The following is an 18,009-nucleotide window of genomic DNA, read 5'->3' as shown; positions in this document are numbered from 1 at the left end:
GAAGGATGGCTTCAGGGCAGGAGGCAGAGGGTTGTGATAAATGGCTATTCCTCAGACTGGGTTGATGTTAGAAGTGGGGTTCCCCAAGGATCAGTATTAGGACCACTGTTGTTTTTAATTTTCATAAACGACATTGATGAAGGGATAGAGGGCGTTATGTCTAAATTTGCAGATGATGTTAAAATTTGTAGAGTAGTTAATGATCACTGTCAAGCTGAGCTTCTTCAGAGAGACCTAGATAGACTTCAGGAATGGTCAGAAAAATGGCAGCTATACTTTAATCCAACAAAGTGTAAGGTATTATACCTGGGAAACAGTAATCCCAAAATAACTTATTCACTTGGTGGAGTTCAACTAAACCCAGTACTGGAGGAAAGGGACTTGGGTGTTACGATACAGTCAGACATGAAATTCTCTGAGCATTGTAAACAGGTTGCAAGGAAGGCCCATGGTGTCCTATCGATTATCTATCGAACTTTTGCAAGTACAGATAGGGACGTGATAATCCCATTATATAAGGCTTATGTTAGACCACACTTGGAATACTGTGTTCAAGTATGGAGACCGCACCTAAAGAAAGACATCGAGCTTCTTGAAAGGGTGCAAAGATGGGTAACTCGCCTGGTGAGATTGGCAAAAGGGTGTCCTTATGAAGAAAGACTTCGAATATGTGGGTTGCAGAGTTTGGAAACTAGACACCTTAGAGGAGATTTGATTGAGTTGTTTAAGGCTCAGAGGCATCAGTAAAATGAATGAGGACGAAATTTTCAAGATTATAAATGATGCTAGAACTAGGGGACATAAATTCAAGTTACGGGGGGAAATGTTTAGATTGGACTGCAGGAAGTTTTATTTTAGCCAGTGAGTTATAAATTACTGGAATAAGTTGCCTTCGTGGGTGGTAGAGGCCGACAGTTTGGGGAAATTCAAAGATCATCTGGATAGTACCTTCGGGTAAGGGAAGCGCATAGGATGATAGGTTTAATTTCCTTTTTTTTTTATTAATTATTATTATTTATTATTTTTTTGTTTTTATCATTGTTTTGTTCGGATTTTTTTTTTTTTTTTTTTTTGGCTGGTGCAGCATAAGCCATAGGCTTTCTTGCACCATGCGGCCATTACTAATACTAATACTAATAATACTTTTATAAAAGTATAGCAAAAAATATACATTGGTTGTCTGAAAATCATTCATAATTGGTTTTCATTTCCACTTATATTAAAATTATTTGAATTAAGATTTTAGTAGAAAATTTTCAAAAGTGGCAGTTTCCTGAACCTTCATTACATGATCAAGAGTAAAGCAATAAAGAAAAATATTACAAGGCATCCCCAATGAAAAGTGCCATAGATGTTATTGAAGAGAAGTTATTGGGGGGGGGGGGGGAGTATCATCTAATGCTACTTTTTTTTTTAAAAAATTTATTGTTTTTATACTCTGATATGGCCCCAAGGTGGAGAGAGAAGTTTACAGCTTCATTGCAACTGGTTTTGGAAGCCAATATATAGCATCATAGCTAATAGTGGGTCGTACACTTTTTATGTAAGCATACAGGCTTAATCTTGCAATGTGCATATTTGCATCTACATAGGAATATCATATGGTAAATTTTGCTTAGTATCCATAAGGAAGTGCTCCCATACAGACATCGTAACTTATCTACCTTGGAAATAAATATGCTTGACATACAAGGTGCTACCCAAAAGTTCCCAAAATGTATTTATAAAATAAATTAGACTTACCTGGGTCTTATTTGCCGCTGTCACCTTCGAAGTAGTCACCCTAGAGAGTGTAAACACTGATCCCAGTGGTTCTCCCATGATTTGAATGTATCCTGAAAGTCCTTCTTCGTCACAGTGTTCAGCACTGCTTGTGATTCGGTTTGGATATCCTCTAAGCTGTCAAATATTCGACCCTTCAGTTTGATTTTCATTCTTGGGAAGAGGAAGAAGTCACAGGGCGCTAAGTCTGGCGAATAAGGGGGGGGGGATGATTGTCATGTTGTTTAATGCCAAAAACTGCACCACAGTGAGAGATGTGTGGGCCGGCGCTTTGTCATGATAAAGGACCCAGTTCTTTGTGCGCCACTTCTCTGAACATTTCCTCTTGAGGGCTTCCCTTAACCACCTCTTAACGATCTGGCCAGGAGGGATGAATTCCTTATGGATAATCCCGCCAATGTCCAAAAAACAGATTAGCATGGACTTCACATTGCTCCTCACTTGTCAAGCTTTCTCCGGTCAGGGCAAAGATGGGCTCTTCCACTGGGATGATTGTTGCTTGGTTTCTGGGTCATATCCATATACCCAACCCTTGTCACCAGTGACGACCGTAGAAAGGAAGTTTTGATCACTCCTGGCCTGTTCTTGAAGATCTCTGCTAACTCTTCCATGCGATGCTGCTTTTGGTCTTCACTCAGTAACCGTGGCATGAACTTGGCCGCAATCCTTCTCATGTTCAATTTGTCTGAAAAAATCCACTGACACGTGCCATACGATAGTCCTAAAATGCCATAGATGGTCTGCCTGTGGGGCCTTCACAGATTGCCACCCAAACTTTTGCAATATTTTCCGGGGTGGTGATCAATGATGAATGCCCAGAGTAACTGTCGTCGTCAACCGACATTTGACTGTTTCTAAAATGGTTAAACCAGTAGCAGGTCTGCGTCTGGCCTAAAGCATTGTCACAAAAAGCTTGTTTCAACTTCTTATGGGTTTCTGCTGCTGTATCGTTAAGAAGGAAACAAACTTGATGCAAGCACATTGCTCCTCACATCAACCACAAACTACGTGAAACACACCGTCAAAGAACTGTGCATAAATATTCAAGACTCTATCCAACCCGATGCCACGTGGCACACTGATTCACAAAGAATGCATGCAGTGTTACTTAGCATCACAAGTCCATACTAGACACAGTTCCTCAACATCAAATTTCGGTAGCACCTTGTATATACAGGGTGATTCACTACCAGTGCGACAAACTTGCAGGACGTGTAGGGGGCACAAAGATGAATTGGAATCACATAGCATTGCAGGGTCCGAAATGCTTTCGTCATGCGGTAGAGGACGTTGAACAGGAGGTCGCGTGAACAGCGATCCCGCTGGAAGTCAGCATTTGCGAACCAGTTCAGGAGGCAGTAGGATAGACGAGTATTCAAATGTTGAACTGGCCGACATGCACCTTGCGTATGGAGCTGCGGACTGTAACGGGCACGCCGCTCTGCACTTGTACCAGGAACGTTTCCCGCACAGGCATGCTCCTCGTCATACGATTTTCACACGTGTACACAGAAGGTTACGTGAGACTGGTTGTTTCACGAGAGGTACCATGAATCGAGAGAGAACGACGAGAACGCCAGACAATGAGGAGAATGTCCTACGTCTTGCAGAAGGCAATCCGAGTACGAGTACTCGAGCAATAGGCCAACGATTGGGTATTTCCCAATCCATTGTATGGAGGATACTGTCAACAAACCAAATGAGTTCATACCATCTGCAACGCGTCCAATCATTGGAGCCTGCGCATTATCCACTCTGGAGGACTTTTGCTACTTGGTTTCTTCAACAGAAACGGTTCGCAAATGCTGACTTCCAGCGGGATTGCTGTCCACGTGACCTCCCGTTCAACGTCCTCTACCGCATGACGAAGGCATTTCAGACCCTACAATGCTATGTGATTCCGATTTGTCTTTGTGCCCCCTACACCTCCTGCAAGTTTGTCGCACTGGTAGTGAATCACCCTGTATAAAAAAACTAGTTCCATCATGCTCATATAAATTTATCTTATTTAGATCCAACACAGCTGAGTGGTCAAGCATGAGAATGTAGCAGCAGCAGCACATGCATTTGAGTGGACTGTGGTTCAAATCTGAATTACTGCTAAAATATGATTTATTAACTATCGTATTCATTATCAAAATGATTAATTGTCAATTCTTCTTCCATAGTTGTCATGAACTCTCAACTTCACCTTTAGGTGAATGAAGGGTAAGAAGGGGCATCCAGACATTTACAAATACATCAACTGAAAACAACACAAGATCCTTATAAGACCTTGCACCCATATAAGTTCAATACAGTTCAAGAATTGTTGCCCTCTGATCCAGAAGTCCATCTGAATTTCACCCAACTGGGTATTGCCCAACTTAATTATGACTAACAATGGCCAGATTTCCTTTTTTTTATGGTCCAACACAGCCAACTTTAATCTTCATGGTGCTATTAATATGCATAACGTGTGAAGAAAAATTATGAGACAGGACAACTCGCATGCAATATTTGAAAAATCATTACATAGTAACTGTATGGCAGTGCTTCCCAAACTTTTTTTAGTCACAAAACACTTACAAAACACAAGTTTAGTGAGAGCCAAAGAACTGTTTGCTAATATTTTATTACATACGACGTACTGTGCATCAGGAGCATCTTTATTTCCAACACATGTAAAGCTGAAATTCAAATAACTGTCATCATACTTTTGTTTTGGTCTTTTATTAGTTGGTTCGTGTTTTTTTCCTTCAGATTTTTAGGGAACAAAAGGCTGTGATTGTTCATCCTCACTTTGAAGTGTGACAATATTGTGTTCATTTTCATCGATCACAGTTGCTTCTCATTTTAAAGTTCCTTATTTTCAACCACAAATGTTTCAACCATGGTCATATATTTTAATAATAATATTTTGAAATACTAATAATTATCAAAAAAATTTATACACGTGAGTTTAGTTATGATTCAAATTGAGGAAAGACAGATGTAGGATAGATGTGAGGAAATTTGCCTTTAGCCAGCGGGTGGCTGGTTGGTGGAACAGACTTCCATCCCTTGTCGTGGAGGTTGATAGCCTGAATAAGTTTAAGGCTCAGCTGGACAGGTATTTCAAACAAACAGAGGGGTGAAGTAGTTATTTTTTTTTTTTTTTTTTTTTTTTTGGCTGATGCTGCATAAGCTTGCTTTCTTGCATCAAATGCCTCTACTAATGCTAATGATATCCGTTCGCTTCCTCCTCTCCTTCAACCCGTATATTTCTCTATGCAAAGCCCGCCAAAATAAAGTGTTCCGCAGTCTATTTGATTAATAGTCTATGCCAGTATATTAATAACTGAAAAAAAAAATTATGTTATAAATTATAATGATACAAAAGTGGTGTATGCTACAAATAGGCAAAATTTCTGCTACTGCATTGAAATATCACCCTACAATCCTATAATACTGTACTAAAGGGGTAAATGCAGCCCAATTCTAGGGATTGAAAGCACACATGACAGTTGTTTAAATAGAAGTTTTACTTCCAAGCTGATGAGAAGTCATTAGCTTTGAATCAGTTGTCCAGGCAGTATCTCAGATATTTAGATGTATAGCAAATTCACCTGTTCAGGTGATCTATACAACTGAAAATGATATTAGCAATTTAGATAAGCTAATGGATAAAACTATTTGTTTAACAGAATTTGAACATAAACCCAAGAATGAACACCAAGTACTCGGCCTCAGTCTTTTGAGGCTCTTAAATGATCCCTATCCTCAATTTTCAATTGATTCTCATGATCGAAAATTAAATGTTAAAGCATACAAAGTTTATTTGAAAAGGAAGCATGTGTTTGGCAAAGTGAAGACAACAATGCTGGCAATCAATTTTTGGAATTAGTTAACTAGATTGTCACTGGGTGGTCTGACTTGAAAATCTTGCAGTTGACATTTAGCTGTTGCTTCATTTACTTCAAATTCTTATGCATACTTCAACAATGTAATACATTAGCTTCATCTAATTATTCCCAGTGTTTTCATGCCAAAGTATTTTAAACTTTGCATCTCTCAAACTGTTTAAAATATACAAAACACAGTATCATTACTTGGACCAGGATAATTGGTATACTCTCTGCAATATATCATGATGATCTGGTTTGAAGTAAACCAGGTCAACATGCTACAAGTGAACCAACTGGTTCACAACCTAGATGGAGCAAACTCCATAAACTGCATTAAAAGATTTGTGTGAAAATGGTGAAATATTTTTAATGACACGATAAAAATTTGGTGGGAAGTTTGTCTACTGTATGTAATCTGCTATATCATAGGTTATCTGGTGTATCAAAGGCCAAAGATGGGTCTTGATCATATTAAAAATAGTGTTTTTTTCAGTCACGTATGAGTATCACTTGGTTTGTTTGTTTGTTTTTTGTTATTTGGTTTTTAGGAGCATTAGCAACTAAGGCCATATTGCTCTGGGAATATGCAGTGGCCATTCCCTGACCTTTCCGCATCCTCCGTATTTGGTGGTGACGGGCTCGAACCCCGGTCTAATCAAGAAGCGTGTGAGTATCACTTGGTGCCCCAATACTTCATAACATGATGCAGATATTCACTGAGACCTGCACTGATGGAAAGCATCTTATCTCTGCCATTCTTTTAGAGTTGGATAAATTCTCATCACTGTTCTGAGATTAAAAACAAAAATAAAAAAAATTCCTATTTTATATATTATTTTGTTAATCCCAAAAAAATTATGAGAATTTATTTTACTCTAACAGAATGACAAAAATACAGATTCTTCATTAATGCAGGTCTCAATGGATATCAAAATTATATTATCAAAAATACTGGGATATACACTGAGTGATCATTGAATTATGACCATCCCTATGAAAACTGAATGGCGACCCATTGACCACATGAGGTATGAGAGTGCGGAGTTAGTCGACCTACGTAGCATAGATAAGGTGTCAGTGGTTCAGTGGGTAGTAAAATTCTGAGCGTGATGGGTAAAAGGAAGATTTATTGGACTTTGATAAAGGACAGATTGTGGGTGCTCGATGAGCTGGTGCCTCAATTTCCCAAACGGCTGAACTGGTGGGGTGTTTGAGAGCTACCATAGTTAAAGCGTACCAGGACTGGCATCAAAATGGTCAAACAACGACCAGACGGCAAAAGTGCAAAGGTCAGTGAAAGGGTGATGTTAGAGGTGAACACCAGGGCCAACGACTCATACATGCGCACTGTTGAAGCGTTGACTACCCAATACAACATGGGCCAACCTGCAACAATATTTGGCATGACCATGCATTGCATGCTCGCACGTATGGGCTATACCAGCAGACAACCCCCACGGCATCCTCTCCTAACCAAGGTTCATCTTCGTAAAAGACTCGCCTGGTGCAAAGAGCATGCAAGTTGGACGTTAGAAGACTGGAAGAAGGTGTGCTGGTTGGATGATCACACTATTTACTCCACACTGTGGATTGATCGTGTACGGATTTGGCGTCAACAACTTGAGGCTCTTGATCCGTCATGCATGGTATCAAAAGTGCAGGCCAGTGGCAGCAGTTGTATGGTGTGGAGCATGTTTCAATGGCAGGAACTTGGATCCCTGGTGCATGTGGAACAACACATCACTGGTCTCCACTATCATCAACTGCTGCCGACTGTGTACACCCTGCTATATTACACTTTTTCCTGAATGGCAATGGCTCGATGACAATGCATCAAGCCATTGGGCACTTGTTGTAGGAATGGTTTGAGGAACACAATTCTGACTTCCAATATATCAATTGGCTTCCGAAATCCCCGATATCAATCCCATAGAGCACTTGTGGGACACTATGGAAAGGCATATCTCAGGCATCTGGATACACCAATCACCTCCATACCTGCATTGCTAGCCGCATTACACACAGCTTGGTTGGCCATACTCCCGAACACTTCCGACATCTTGTTGAATCAATGCCGCGTCGGATTGCTGCTGTACTGAGGGCAAAAGGAAGACCTACAAAGTATTAGGTAGGTGGTCATAATTCAGTGATCACTCAGTGTATAAGTCATATTATATGAATTATAATTCATATAAGTAACTAAAAAACTTATATAAGTAATTAAAAAACACAGAGATATTCATATAAATGGCTAAAAACACAATTTTAATATAATGAACCCATCTTTTGCCTTTGGCACAGCAAATAGCCTATATGATAAACTTTCCAAATTTCTAGCAAGTTTCAGTAAAAATATTTCATGATTCCACACAACAAATCTTTTAACATAGCTTATGAAGTTTCACTTTCTCAAGACTGAACCATTCACTTAGCGTGGTAACGTTGTCTTCTTCAAACTCTGCCATCATGCTTTTTTAATAGGGAGCACTGTCCTAACAAAATGTGCCTATCCCTTCGCTGTAAAATTCTATCAGTGCAGGAAGTGAACACCCTGCCTAAAATATCATGGCTGAACAATGCATTCATTGTAGCACAAAATTTAGTGGTCCAATACTACAAATAGCATTCCTACACCCCCATTATAATCCACAGTTGGGAAATTCAATCAACACGAAAGCACATACCTGTCAACTTTTAGTAAATCGAAAAATGGAAAGACTAATTTAATTATTATTTATTTTTTTTTAAATATAGATTCGGCTTCAGGACTGTCTGAATGGCTTTCCAGACTTCTTCCAAAGTAATGGTAATTAATGCATGCCACAAACTGCAGAAGGAAAATTACACATAATCTAAGAAATGCAATAACTACCATTTTAAAGTTCTTTGCTTCATTTATATGTTATTGTTATCATTTTTTTTTTTCATTCTGTTTAATTCTGTTCTGTTACATAGTACAGACTAAAATAAAATACAAGTTTCAAAACCTGGCTGAAACTGACAAGCCAATTTCAATAATTAACGACCAAGTGCAGCCATATATATCACTTAATAATTTCAAAATAGCATTAGCATTAGTAGAGGCATTTGATGCAAGAAAGCAAGCTTATGCAGCATCAGCCAAAAAAATTAAAGTAAAATAAATAAATAAAAAATAACCACTTCCACTTCACCCCTCTGTTCGTTCGAAATACCTGTCCAGCCGAGCCTTAAACTTATTTAGGCTATCAACTTCCACGACAAGGGATGGAAGTCTGTTCCACCTACCAACCACCCGCTGGCTAAAGGCAAATTTCCGCACATCTATCCTACATCTGTCTTTCCTCAATTTGAATTTATGCCCTCTCAGGTGATTATTCTGAGCAAGAGGAAGAATCCCATCAGCATTGAGCATGCTCAAACCATTCAAGGCTTTGTACACCTCTATCAGATCACCTCGCTGGTGTCTAGTCTCCAGACACTGTAATTCGCAAAACTTTAGCCTTTCTTCGTAAGAGTACCCCTTTGTTCCATTCACTAATCTTGTTGCCCTTAACTCAATCTTATTTCACAAACTAATTCTTTATGCATATTACCCGGGAAGACAAACTGGGAAACTGCATTTTGGATGCTACCGAAATCATTAAGAATAGACCTGAAATTATAAGACATGCCATGGAATCATGGATTTATCACACTGATTGATGCACTCAACAAACTAGAGGTCACTTTGTACAGCTGCTTTACATGTTTTCCTTTTAGAGGGTTATTTCAGTTTCTTTTCATATTTTGTAATTTATGATTAATATTCTGTAAATAAAGACTTCTGAAACATATGTTTACATAGGAACTTTTTTCTTATTTTTAGCTGTAGAGTATGTTCCTAGATTTGTTTTCAACAAATTTGAAACACTGTAAACATAAAGGTACCATATTGTACAGCTACAGTCGCCACAGTGACTAGTCCTTTATGCATTTAGTTTCTCTACAATTGGTCTTTAAATAACTTCAAATGCATGACAAAAAAAAAAAAAAAAAAAAAAAAAACAATACAACACCAACCTTACAATTATATCCATTTTACAGATGTAGTCAAGTAGCTTTGCAAAACTCCAGGCTATTCAAATGTATTTCTTATTAAATCCTTGTCTGTTTGTACCCACAGTCCATGTTTTCTTTCAACAAGCCATATGTAGAGAAAATAGAAGGAAGTTTCATGAACTATGATAAATGACCTGAAGTACCTGAAATTTGATTGCATTAATGGTGTCATACATTTCCTGAAATATTAAACTATTAACATACTTTCCTATACTTTCTAATTCAAGCCCACTGAAATGTTTCACTAGCCCATTCAGATTAGATACCTTCTCCAACCATTCCCCAAATGATATCCTACATCATTTCATATGCTGATTATGTAAAAATTTGGTCACAGCTCTTTGGGAAGGCCAGCTGTAACAAAAATAATTAATGAAATGTAAATTTCTTGGATTCATTCAATCTGTGCATATCAAAGCATTTCTGCCTTTACTATCATGCTCACTCCTAACAAAATAACTTGTATGCAGTTATTTACCCATTAACATGTTTTACTTTCACCAATTTTTCAAGAAAGACAGGAAACCTTCCATTAGCAAATATTTGCTAATGGAAAGTTTTGGCAAAACTGCCTTGGACTTAGGACATCTTATTGCATACAACAGTTGCAATATAGAAGAACCATAATATACTAAAACTAAAAAAAAAAAAAATAAATAAATAAAAATAAATTATCTTCAAAATTATGCTTTAAAGAATTAAACTTCCTTTAATCAAAGACATGTAAACATAGTGACAAATGGGCCTGGAGTACTGGGGTCCATAGTTTAATGATTTTTCAAATAGATATTTACAGTATACCCAGTATAAAATAAAATATAAGTATAAATACAGTAGCTTTCGGAACACGCGTCCCTTTATCAACTGACAAATTTGAATACATTACAAGCAAAGTGTGGCACGTTACTCATGCGTCATTGTTGTAGCACGGACGTGTGCTGCCTTACGCCAGTGATCATCCATCAAAAAAACGGTTGTCTCTAGGATGGGATGTATACGCATGCCTTTCTGGCGATTTAATGCCTTAGGGTTGTTTATTATGTTTAGTGACTCTAGCCATAGGCGGTGGCGAAAGTGTCACGCGTGGTCCACTATCTCAAAGTCGCGCTTGGGGTCAAGATCGTGGTTGGTAGCCCAAAAATGTCTTGAAAGATATTTACCTCTTTATAGTAAATACAGTCAGAAACAAGTAACAAGTTAACCTTGGGAAAATTAACATGATCTTGTCCCCAACGTAATAATTTATACTTATATTTTATTTTATACTGGGTATACTGTAAATATCTATTTGAAAAATCATTAAACATGTAAACATACTTTCCTTATAATATCCTTCAAATATCTTTAAAAGTCAATATTTAAAAACTACATGACATAATTTGTTTCAAATTTTGGAAATTTCTATTTTATAACAGTATTCAAAACATATAAAAACTATTAAAAAAAAAAAATTTAATGACTTGTTCAAAATACATCATCAGTTTTTACAGATTAATGTTTTAAAATAATATACAAATAATCAGTGAAACTGATAGAATATTCAAAATTTCTTAATTATCATATGAAAGGGAAAGTTTCCCAAATGAAATTATGGAAAAACTAATATTGGTAACTGAAATCCTTTGCACATAAATAAAGAAAAAATGTATACAATGTATTCTCACTTTGTTTTCAGAAAATGTAATTTTTTTCCTAATTATATTTTTTTAAAATTATCATGCAACAGGGAATGATGACTTGAAAGATATTTACCTCTTTATAGTAAATACAGTCAGAAACAAGTAACAAGTTAACCTTGGGAAAATTAACATGATCTTGTCCCCAACGTAATGTTCTAGCTTCCATTGATCCACGAAGTATATGTTTGTTGGATCTGATGTTTAGTTCCAACAGTGGCACAAATGCTGGGAGATCAGTCAATATGACATCACCGCTAATTCATGAAAATGAGAATATGTCGGTTAGCATTGAGTTCTGTCATTATAAAACTTAATGCATTTGTCCTCTCTCTCTCAAACAAACAAATTCTTTTGCTTGCTCTAGATTAGTGTTTTCCTAAAGAGTTCTCCATAATTATGAATATTACAAATAAATGAAGTACACTTAAACCCTAGTCTTTTTTAGAAAGAAGGAAGCATATATTCCTACAAAGTCAAAATGGCTTCAAAATAAAGTAACTAAAACTCTGCATTTTCTTTAACTCTACCCCATCCCTTTTAGGGATGGAATGCAGTTTGGAAAACACTACACTAGAGACTAAAAAAATAAGTAAATATTTAACTCAAGTCAATTCACAAAAAAAAAAAAAAAAAAAAACACATAAAAGAAGGTACATTCAAATAAATAAAAACATAAAATAGTAAAAATAGCATAAAATCAAATAAGGATTTTTTTAATAATGCAATTACAGATAATTAGATTTTTTCAGTTCATTTTTCTACATATTTTACCAATTATAAAAATTCTGCACATTGTCCATATAAGTGTACTCTAAAGCAGTGTTTCCCAACCCTTTTCAAGTCATGACCCTCTTTTATAATAACCAAGTAACCTGCAACCCCCTCCACATTTGCATAAAAAGGCATTTTTAATAGGATAAAGAAAACACATTCAAAATAGATTTTTCAGAATATAATTCTAACCTAATAATTAATGCGATAGTTGTACTTGCATCTGGGCAACCAGCTTCAAAATTCGCTAATTGGCGAACTTAAGTTTGCACCAGTTTTCATTAGATGGCCCATCGCGGACGTTATTGAATTACATCATTGCAAACATGGCAGCGTCAGCAAAACATACGGGGTGATCTTCAACTGCAAATAAAGGTGAGAGCAACTCACCTTTATTCGACGGTCCGTATTCAAGTCTGTTATTCACACATCAAGACACTGATTAAAAATGAAATTTGATATTGAATTTTGCATCAAAGTGAATATTTTTTTCAGTTTACTATTTGTAACACAGAATTTTATTCTAATGATAACACTTCATTTGTATATTTTATTTTTATGGAGTGAATCAAGGTCCGCTGCGGCGGAAATTTAAAAAAATATTAAAGGCCCACCATAGCAAATAATTAAAATAATATAAAATGTTTAATATGTATGAACACGGAGGGCTTTTAATATTTTTTAAGTATCTGCGGTGGACCTTAAGTCACTTCCTTTCATTTATAAAAAAATCAGTGTTACAACCACTAGTCAAATATTGCACTGGAGCCATATGCTATATTGAAATAAATAAGTATTGAAAACCTTCATGGTAAGAGTTCCTATAAAAATAATTGCAACTAAAAATAAACGTGGCGACCTCCCAGAAAACACTTTGCAACCCCAAAGGGGTAACCCGGGCTTAAAAGATCATTTCAAGAAAGACCTAGGTTCATAAAATAACTTTTATATCAAACCCTTAAAAAAAAAAATTTCATCCTGTGGTCTGTCTGTCATCCAGACATTAAAACTACATAAATACTCAATAATGATAATTAAAAGTATATTCTATTATTCTGCAAATGACTAACTTTCCTCAAAAAATTGCTTTTACCTCCCTTGTGGGATCATACCTATTATGCCTTAATAGGTATGATCATACCTATAATGCCTTATTGAGCAGTTCAAAAAACTAAGAACCAGGGATAGGCAAGCAGGGCAGCTGCCTAGGATGTAGAACTTAGGTGTGGCTCATATTTACACAGGAGTCACAGGCAGGAGCTTATATACTAAGGAGCATTAAAGTATATACTAAGTATATACTTAGTATAAAGTATATAGTATAAAGTATATACTTATAAAGTATAAAGTATATACTTTATACTTTATAAGTATAAAGTATATACTTTATAGTATATACTTTATATAGTATAAAGTATATACTTATATACTAAGGAGCTTATATACTAAGGAGCATACTTTGGGGCATTAAAGTGCAAGATCACCCAAATCTGTTTATTTTTCTATTTATCTAATCATTTTTAGATGTAAAAGTCAGCTGCTGTGACTGTAAATTTTACTTAATGCACATAATAACTGGGAATAGTGCATATGTTTACTATTATTATTGTATTAGCATATCATATAGTGTTTCTACAGTAGTAGTGTAGTATTCAGGTATAGTGATTCAGTAATTTAAAAATTTTTAAGTGAAATTATGCCTCAAACTATAGCAGAAAAGCATATGCTCTACACCAGTGAGGTTGCCTGGGGGAGGAAGAGACTGCCAAAGGCATTTCTATAAATCAGGGCCTTGTTGTATGCACTGTGTATAGTATATATGCATACCTGACTGTAGCTGGATATAATACCACAAAAGATGCCTTTATGTATGTTAGATTCAGAAAGAGCAAGGAAATTAAACAGAAATTTAGTGCTTGTTAACCAAATTTGAATGTTTAAAGGGTCACTGCCCTTGAAGAAATTAAATCAGAGGGCTTAACTAACTAAATAAGTGTAGAACGAGAGTAGCCTGTGTGGACGCACATTTTTGCCACTCCTGGAACAGAGAAGTTTTTTCTGATTTATTTTCTGTTTTATTAGCTTAAATTGGCATATTAACTTATTTTCTAGAGTAGCTTAATATTCCTATTTAGTATTCCTATTCCTATGTAGGTATTACTTAGTATCGGAAAGGGTATCAAATCCACGTGTTTACCGTTCGTATTTGCCGCCATTGTTATGCGATACAAAATATCTCGAAATAGATAGCATAAGCTTAATATAGTATAGTACATAATATTGTCAATTAATCAGATAATTAATCTTGTTAAACTTCATTGTCAATTAAATTGTACTTTTAACTATACATATAACGACTTGGGTTACGTAACATTAATAATTAGCAAAAAATAAATAATTAATACTTAACTTAATACAGAAGTTATATAAAGGGATTTCGTAGATAACACTCGATACTGAAACATAAATATAGCGTTATAACTGTGTTGGGATATAAGTTTAGGGTTTTAATTTTGTACTGAAATTGAAGTTTTATTGAAATTAAATCAAAATCATGACTCAGACCAGAGCAGCAAAGCAAAAGGCTCAAGCTAATGGGAGTGCTGTGGCTCAGGGGAGAACTGGGGGAGGCAGTTGCCCTCTGAATCACAGCCTATTAAAATGCACTACTTGCTTGATGTTTGTGGAGCAGTCGGGTACGGGACATGATACTGCCATGGGGGATGTCTTTGTGTGTGTGCGATGCAAGGAGTGTAAGGAAATCAGGCGACAACTCAGCTTTGTTATAGGCCTATACGAAAGCTTGAAGGACAGGGTGGATTGCCCTTGAAGGATTAAAAGTGAGGGGCCCATCAAGCTCTCAGCTGCCCACACCAATGCCAGAGCTTACACTTGGTCATCACGCGACACAACGGCAGCCCCCAAGGCAGAATGCGCTGGTCCCAAAGGAACTAGTAGTTGTTGGTGACTCTATTGTCAGGGAAACGGGAAACATGCTTTGTAAAACGGATAGGTGGAACAGGACCAGGGTATGTCTGCCAGGGGCAAAGGTTGATGACGTTGTAGAGCGGATATCATCTTTTAAGAGCACAAAAGGTGATATAGTTGTACATGTTGGCACTAACGATATTAAGAGTAGGAGACCGGCGGAATTACTTAACAAGTACAGGTCACTGTTGAAAAAAAGCCGTGAATTAGGGTTGAATTTGAAAGTGTCTGCAATTCGGCCCAGACACGATAGGAGGGAGAATATGATGAGAGCCCTGTCGATCAATTCGGCCCTAGAAAGATTGTGCAAGGCTCAAGGGGTAGAATTTTTTTCAGCCTGGTCTGTACTTGTTAACAGGAGAGACTGCTTCTACAGGGATGGGATACACTTAAATAGAAAGGGTGCAAGAATGTTTGCTGATGCTATCGAGGCAGTGTTAGGTGGCTCGGAAAACTGCTAGATTGGGGGGGATACAAGGACTAATAGATTAACAGTAGCCACTGGCAGAGGTGAAAGTGATTCTTGCACTGCTTCTATTGGAATGAGCCACAGCCTGGAAAATAAGATGCAGGATATTTCAGAGACTGCTGGGAATCATTGGGGTACAAGTAAACACATGGGTTGTGTTAGGGTAGCTAAGAAAAAGAACAGGTGCATGTATACTTGCATGTACACCAATGCTAGGAGTTTAGTAAATAAATTTGATGAATTTGAGGTATTGCTCAAAACATCAAAGGTAGATATTGTGGGGATTTCAGAGACGTGGTGTCACACAGATATAAGGAATGCAGAACTGGAATTTGCAGAGTACAATGTCTACAGAAAGGATAGAAAGGGAGGAGGGGTTATGCTATTAGTTAAGAAATACATAAAATCCAAGGAAGTGAAGCCAGTCGACATTGCTGGACAGTGCAGTGTCGAATCAGTTTGGTGTGACATAAGCATTGGGAGATCAAAATTGAGAGTAGGAGTGTGCTATAGGCCTAATGACTCTGATGAGTATAATAATAAACTGTACAGAGAAATAGAGTGGGCCAGTAAATCAGAGAGTCTTATAATGGGAGATTTTAATTTCCCAGATATTGACTGGAATTTGGGGGCTGGGCACTCACACACTAGCAAGGCTTTTGTGGATTTATTGGATGATTGTTTTCTACATCAGCATGTTCGGGAGGCAACTAGAGGGAGTAATGCTTTTGATTTGATTATCAGTAGTGTTTCTTCATGCTTTAAGAATCTGCAAGTAAATGAACCACTAGGTGGTAGTGATCACAGTGTGCTGAAGTGGGATTTACTCAAAGAGGTAACTACCATTAGGGGTAAAGGGAAGGGTTATTGCTTTCGTAAAGGCGACTACGATGGACTGAGACAGTATTTAAATTCTATACAGTGGGACCAACTGATGATGTTACCAACAGCAAATTCAAAATGGGAAGCATTCAAAGAACTTATCTTGGAAGCTACTAGGCTTTACATACCAACTAAGAAATATTGTTCAAGGTTTAGGCCTAAGTGGATGTCAGATGAACTAATGAGACATATGGCAGAGAAGAAAAATGCATGGGATACATACAAATTAACACGTGACACAGAAGCCTATGATAGATACAAGTTGATCTGTAACCAAGTTACAAAGGAGGTTAGACAGGCGAAGGCAGATTACGAGAAATCTTTGGCAAGGGATGCAAAGAAAAACAGCAAAGAGTTCTTTACTTATGTAAACTCTAGAAGGAAGGGGATGAATCAGATTGGTCCACTTGATATCGATGGGTCAACTGCTAATGATCCTGCTCAGGTAGCTAACAAACTAAATGAATATTTTGCATCGACATTCACACATGAGGAGTTATTCAGCGAGGGGAATGCCAGAGGTGTATTGAACTCTGGCAGTAAGCTAGAGAATCTTGTAATAACTGAGAGTAAAGTGGAGGAGAAATTGTTGAAGATAAATACAAGAAAGGCACCTGGGGTGGATGGGATCTATCCAGTTATATTAAAGGAGGCAGCAAAGGAAGTAAGCAAACCCTTAGCCATAATTATGAGAGCTTCCTTGGACTCAGGGGAAGTATCCACAGACTGGAGATGTGCAAATGTGACTCCAATTCACAAAGGAGGATCAAAGGGCGACACAAGTAATTATAGACCTGTTAGTTCAACTTCTGTTCCAGGAAAATTAATGGAGGCACTGGTTAAAGAAGCACTGCAGGATCATCTAGACAAGACTTCAGTTATAGCTCAGACATAGCATGGTTTTGTTAAGGGGAAGTCTTGCCTGATCAATTTGATTGGATACTATGATGCAGTCACAAAAGAACTGGATGCAGGGAATAACTTTGATATTATATACTTGGATCTTAGAAAGGCTTTTGATACTGTTGCACATGGAAGACCGCTGCACAAATTGGAGCAGTGTGGCATTGGAGGCTAATTGCTGCTATGGATAAAGGGGTGGTTCAGGGGGAGAAGCCAGAGAGTGGTAATCAATGAGCACTGCTCATCGTGGACTAATGTTATTAGTGGAGTCCCTCAGGGTTCAGTATTGGGTCCATCATTGTTTTCTGTATTTATAAATGATATTGATGATGGTATATCAAGCTTAATGTCCAAGTTTGCAGACGATACGAAGGTTGGCAGGGTTGTCAAGGACATTACTGATACTATGCTACTGCAACAGGATCTGGAAAGGTTGAGCAGATGGGCTGAGAGGTGGCAAATAAAGTTTAACATTGACAAATGTAAAGTACTACATATGGGAAACAGCAACCCCAGAGCAACGTACCAACTCTGTGGTACTACACTGACAGTGGTAGAGAATGAAAGGGACCTGGGAGTGGTTGTGCAG

The 18,009-nt window shown here is 37.3% G+C and overlaps 1 protein-coding gene across 1 annotated transcript in view; it reads right to left on the bottom strand.

Moving 5' to 3' along the window:
* Nucleotides 1-18,009, bottom strand: part of LOC150075339 (protein N-lysine methyltransferase METTL21D-like) — a 54,056-nt gene that overhangs the window by 11,937 nt on the left and 24,110 nt on the right. The window contains exons 2-3 of the mRNA XM_090388453.1: nucleotides 11,481-11,661; nucleotides 10,889-11,002 (exon numbers count right to left, since the gene is read on the bottom strand). Of these exons, the coding sequence (XP_090244579.1) occupies nucleotides 10,889-11,002; nucleotides 11,481-11,661 (295 nt within the window). The remainder of the gene's footprint in view (nucleotides 1-10,888; nucleotides 11,003-11,480; nucleotides 11,662-18,009) is intronic.

This window comes from Mastigoproctus giganteus, chromosome 14 (assembly GCF_048544385.1).
Source record: "Mastigoproctus giganteus isolate SK-2022 chromosome 14, ASM4854438v1, whole genome shotgun sequence".
In the NCBI taxonomy this organism is placed as follows: Eukaryota; Metazoa; Arthropoda; class Arachnida; order Uropygi; family Thelyphonidae; genus Mastigoproctus; species Mastigoproctus giganteus.
The sequence above is the reverse complement of the archived record's forward strand: the minus strand, read 5'-3'. Positions and strand labels throughout refer to the sequence as shown.